Genomic DNA, 6,282 nt, shown 5'->3' on the forward strand with positions numbered 1-6,282 from the left:
GTGTGACCTTCAAAGCGCGATTCTATATAATTTATGTTCGGTCATGGCGCTTAGTCAGTTTGGAAATGTCCGACGATCAAAGGCTCATTATGGATTGTTAAGTACTTTGACTAAAATCGCCGAATGGTCGTCAGTATTACATGTAAAATATATAACGTTTCTTAAATCTGACTCTAGACCTTTAGTTTGATCATTTTCGATTTCATTCTTGGCAATGGCATTGAACGGACAAATTGATGATTGGTGCAGGTGCTACAAGGAGAAAATTTTTGGGAGTTCATCTCTGTTTTCGTCTTGTAACGGTTGTACTGACTGCCTTTAATAATGTCATGAGTGAACACGAAAATTATCAAACAAATGGTACCTGTGCCGTCAAATTTTAATAAAATGTACATGTATGTATGTATGTTTGTATGTATGTTATCGTTACATATAGATATATAGCAGGCCTACTTGACGATCAATTTGTTAGAAATTCTCAGGACAAGAAGACAGTTGAGACAACTGGACTGGTGCCAAGTTATTGATGTTGGAAAAGAAAACTGCAGTTCAATAGCTAATATAACTAAGTTTAGTAGAAATACTCATACCCGAAGAATTTGGACAGCTTGACGCACTTTGCTGCTGCCGAGCTAAGCTCCTGTTCTTTCCTTTTTTTTAGTCTTCCTTTCCGTGGCATTTCTGTTAACTAATACTAGGGAAATCATGACATGAGCACGTGCGTGCGAGTGTGTCTGTGTGAATCGGTGGTTGTGTGACCTATATTGGGGTATAATTTCCTTTTTCATTTTGATATAATACGCTAAATTTTCAAATGGTAATTACACATCCATTTGAGTTAGTTTCTTTGGGTAGTATGTCGAACAGTTACCAATCAAATTAATACAAGAAAACTATAGTATAAAGGCAGTGCGTAATTAACATAAAGATATACCGACCTTGTCCCACGAAGTGTTCACAATATAGCTGCGTCCATGATGCAGTCTCTTGCAACGTAGCCTCCTTGATTGTTGATAACGCGAGTTGTAACGTAAATAAATTTTAAAACATAATGAAATACGGGTGTTTTAACACTTTTTATTCGAAATTGTCAGTGAAACAATAAATGATCATATGTAGATCTGGGAAGGGCACGGTTGCAAACCAGGAAGGGCACAAAGGCATTTTCCTTGCCGTCGATAACGTTCGATTTTCGGGGCACAACGGCAAGTAAGGAGGGCAACGAAGGCACTTGCCGTCGTTGCCGTGGTAAAATTCGATGCCTGTATGTAATAAATACAGAACTTCACATACGTTTTTTTCGTTCCTATTTATTGCACTTGTTTATTGTGCGCAAGAATATATACCACTCGACCGCTACGCGGTCTCGTGCTATAGTCCTTTCCAATAAGGTTCTTACCTCCCTTGATGAATTATGTCCCTTGACCGATTAGTTAAATACCGAACTTCCGGAGAGCAAACATTCTCTTTGTTCAAAACAATGGCGTGTAACAAAGCGAAACCGAGTGATTCTATTGATCTTGAAAAGTTAAGTGTGCGTAGCCTGAAGGTTTATTTAAGAGACAGGGGTGCTCATGTGTCAGGTACACGACCCGAGCTTGTGAAAAGGGCGAAGGGTGTTCAATTAATGAAATTTAAACCGTTGCAAGAATTGAAAGCGAACGATTTGGAAAATACCGAGCATCGAAAAGTCCAGAAATTTACCACTGTATTTAACGAAAATTTGCCTGAACCTTGGACATTAAATGACAATTGGGAAAGTGACATTGAAAAAATTCCTTTCATGAGAACTGGTGATTTATATAACTATTTGGTTTTAAATAGAAATCGAACTTTTGATTCGAACTCGACGAATGCTAAACGCCAGTTACGAGCCAAAGTATTTTATGAAGACAAACATGTCCATGCCATAATGTACCACAACATCACTGTTAAATGTACACACTGTTACGTAAAATGTAAAGTTATTCCCAGCCTGCCAACTGGAACAGTAAAACAGAAACCGGATTACGACGTATGGGTGTCATTATCCAAAGTGTCTGGGAATGTACATGCTGCTGGATGTACCTGCAGTGCAGGGTAAGTTTTGCCAATTAAATAATAAATACGAAAAAAATCCAGTTTGTTAAAAAAAATTTTTATTTATTACTGTAGTAACAATTTACCATGAATATCAAAGTTGAACTGTTTATAATTAATATAAATTATGTATTCTCTCTGGAAGTAAATAAAAAAGTTTCATATTCTATCTGAACGTAATGTACCTATTGGATTAATTATTGTGATGTGCCCATCATCGTTTAAAATTAATATCGGTATTTTAATCCACATGTATTGTATGTTTTTATTAATTCCAGAATGAAATTTGTTTCACATATTTTTATCATATTCAATGGGTCTTTCAAAAATAGATTGGTTATAATTGTTGTTTCATTCTGCATATTAAACATAATGTAATATTTTAAAAATTAAATGTTTTTTTTTTTAGGGAAGGCGAATCATGCAACCATATTGCAGCGTTGTTGTATGCTCTTGTGGACATCAGCACAAAGAAGAAAGATGGACTGCAATCTTCTACTTCCACCACATGCAAATGGATACAGCCCCGGAAGAGACATCTGAGTTCACAAAAATCTCAGGATTTAGTTTTTAAAAAACACAAATTTGACCCTAGTAGCAGAACACAAACAGTTTCTAACAAAAGACAGAACAACACCAGCAACATTCAACCAATGGATGCATCCAGTTTGTGCCAGAAATTGAAACAATGTGCTCCTCATGCAGCAATTTTATTGTGTGACACCAGTTCGTTAAATGAAATTGAAATCACACCAGAATCTGATGTACCTGTGTTACACAACATAAACTTTATGTATGGTGATAATATTAATCTAATGAACAAAGAATGTACAACATATTTTGAAGACTATTTCTATTCACTAAAGTGTTCTGAAGCAGACTGCCATATAATTGAAGAAAATACCAAACGACAATCCAAAAGCTATCAGTGGAAGGTTGCTCGTGTTGGCCGATTGACCAGTTCTAATTTTGGCACCATATATAAACTTAAAGACACCACACCTCCAGACAACACATTAAAAACACTTCTTAATTATACTGAATTTCAAGTAGCAAGTGTTAGGTGGGGGTCTTCACATGAAGCTGCTGCCAGACGTGTGTATTCGAAGAGTATACAGAAAATTCACCCAGCTATGAAAATTATGCAGTGTGGTTTAATTGTTAATTCTCTTTACCCCCACTTGGGAAGCAGCCCAGATGCTCTTCTGAACTGTACACATTGTGAACAAAATGATGGAGTTCTTGAAATTAAGTGCCCATACAAGTACCGTTTTATGTTGCCATCAGAAGCAGCCAAAGATAAAGCATTCTGTTGTGAATTAGTTAAAAATAAAGTCCAGTTAAAAAAGAACCATGTTTATTATTTTCAAATACTTGGACAACTGGCAATTACGAACAGGAAAGTGTGATTTTTTCATTTGGACTTTGAAAGGACACTCAGTTGAGAGGATTCACTTTTGATAAAAATGCTTGGGAAAATCTGTTGTCAAAATTAAACAAATTTTATAAATCTGCTGTCATTCCAGAGCTTTTCTCAGAAAGAGTTAAGCGTGGATTAACTCTGTTCAAGTAAACATGACTAACATTTGCTGAAACTATTTCTCTTAATTTGTGTAGTTTCAAACATGAATAATTTTCATTATCTTTTAATATTGTTTTAATGTTGAAAGAACATATATGTTGTCTGATATTCATTTATGTTAAGTTACAGTGGATGTTAATAATGTCATGTTGTGTATATTTCTAAATAGAATACATAAATATAAAATGACAAAATCACATTTAACATTGAATGTATTAATTAGTAGTACATCTCTTGTAAAAAAAATCACGTAGGTGTTTGTGTTCAGGGCTGAAATTAATATTAACAAATAATTTGCAGCTACATATGGGTCTGAGAAACATTTCCCAATTTGTAACTTTTATCAACTGCATTTGTTTAAGACAAATCAATTATTTAAAAGAGTTTAAACAGTATTTTGAGAAAAGCTTCTTACAAAATAAATAAAATGCAGCATATAAGTTGGAAGTTTATTATTTAAACCTCGAAACACATTCATCATCTCAGTATACTAAAGTTTATTTAGTGATAGATCACTAAACAATGGTCGGCTGGTTCTATAGTTCACAACTGTAGATAAAAAGAACCAGTCAAAGCAATTAATCAATCAAAAGATTGGTGTTTCCGATTAACTACGGACGTTTACGGAGATTACCGAGTGTATCGGTACAGGAGGGGTGTATCCTAATATGTATTATTTAGCTTTTGAATTATAACATATAGGTATAATGATAATACTGCGCATCACTAGTAATTACATGTATGAACTTTTTTTAATTTACAAACTAGTGCGTACATGAATGCTAAATGATGAAGCATGTCCACATGTAATAGATTTTTAAAAATGTTATCAATGTTAATCAGTCATCTTCATCATGAACAAGTGGGGGCAACAAATTGGATAAACCAACACAAATCTTCCATATTTTAGTAGCTTGGTGTGCTAAAGTAATTGGTATAACACCTTGTAAAATTCTGAAATTTTTGACACGTTCAACATCTATTCGAAGATTAGCAATCCTTCTTGTTTCCTCAACTTGTCTTCTTGTGAAACGTTGGTATTTTAAGGGTGGAATAATTAACCTAATTCCTCTTGGAATTGTTAAATCTGAGATAAGGAAACCTTTGTCAGCCATTATGGAATCGCCTCTTTGGCAAAGGTCCAGTATGCCACAATTTAGTGTCAGTTGTTTGTCACTAATACTTCCTGCCCACAGGTCAGAAGCAAATGTTATTACACCTGATGGGCTTATTCCCAAAAGAGCTTTATAAGTCATGTGTGATTTATAATGTGAAAACATTAAACTTTTATTTTTTAATGACTGAGGATTTTCTGTAAAAATTTCTGTGCAATCAATTATAATTCGACAGTTAGGATATTTTTTTTTTGAATTTGTTAGGCATTGTTTTCTGTACGATAGCTTTTGATGGAAATGGTGTTAAAGATGATAACTTCACACTTAAATAAGAAATCCAATGAATGGTAATGTTACTGCAGGTAGATGTAGAAATATGAAACCTCTGTGCAATATCTTCTAATAGAAGCCCCAATCTAACACGAAGCAGCACAAGAAAAAACTCATCAATCAGTCTTAGCATCCTAGGTCGACCTGGAATATTTCCACTGCCAGCTCTGTGAGTGAATGTTTCTGCATCAGGCAGTTCACTAAACAAAACTTTGAATGTAGCAGCATTTGGTAGTCCAGTGTAAAACATACATTTGTCATCAGAATCCATAATGTCTTCAATAACGATATCAGGTCTTACTGCTTGTATTCCTACAGATTTCATATCTTTCCTCATTATACCACTTTTTGCTAATTCAGTGATATCCACAAGAGGAATGGAACAGGTTTGTGTACAAACTGACGTCATTTCAGGAATACATGGTGTCTGAGTTGAACAATCGTGTGTAGACAATGTATGTGTCTGTTCGTTCTTATTTAAGTTCTGACAAAAATTATCAATATTTGAGGAAACCGGTCCACAGTAGTCATGAAGCATAACAGATGCGTATTCATTTGATCATTCGGAGACAAATGTGACATTGGTGATATCCTCTGAAATCTGCAACTCAAACTGATCAGATGTTGTATTCACCTCTGGCACATCGCCATATTCCACCTGAAATAGATTGATATTATGTCACAAGTAAATAATGTATGCAGTTAACCCTTTTAAAGACAAATAAAGTAAAGTTTGTTTTATTTAACGACGCCACTAGAGCACATTGATTGTTTTCATCATTGGCTATTGGACGTCAAACATATGGTCATTCTGACAGTTTGTTTTAGAGGAAACCCGCTGCTGCCACATAGGCTACTCTTTTCGATAAGCAGCAAGGGGTCTTTTAAATGCACTTTCCCAGACAGGACAGCACATACCACGACCTTTAATGAACCAGTTGGACCACTGGTTCTTTTAAAGACAAATTAAATATTACGGTTTAGGATCTTAGTCATTTGAGACCGAGTTATATCATATTATTACCATAATACACACATTTACAAATACATACGCACGTTGATGTTTTATGCACAGCTTAACACTTTTAGCAATGAAAATGTTTGATAATGTTTCAATTTGGTTATTGTTTGACCAGTCTACCCACATTTCAAAATTTTATTTAAATGCAATGTACA

General features: G+C 34.7%; 1 protein-coding gene across 1 annotated transcript; it reads left to right on the forward strand.

Moving 5' to 3' along the window:
* The first annotated feature begins 1,912 nt into the window (after positions 1 to 1,912).
* On the forward strand, positions 1,913 to 4,959 carry LOC121366429. The gene is made up of 2 exons (XM_041490885.1): positions 1,913 to 2,079; positions 2,489 to 4,959. The coding sequence occupies exons 1-2, from the start codon at positions 1,913 to 1,915 to the stop codon at positions 3,486 to 3,488; spliced, it is 1,167 nt and encodes a 388-aa protein (XP_041346819.1). The 3' UTR covers positions 3,489 to 4,959.
* The last annotated feature ends 1,323 nt before the right edge of the window (positions 4,960 to 6,282 follow it).

Source organism: Gigantopelta aegis, unplaced genomic scaffold, assembly GCF_016097555.1.
Source record: "Gigantopelta aegis isolate Gae_Host unplaced genomic scaffold, Gae_host_genome ctg5659_pilon_pilon:::debris, whole genome shotgun sequence".
Taxonomy (NCBI): domain Eukaryota; kingdom Metazoa; phylum Mollusca; class Gastropoda; order Neomphalida; family Peltospiridae; genus Gigantopelta; species Gigantopelta aegis.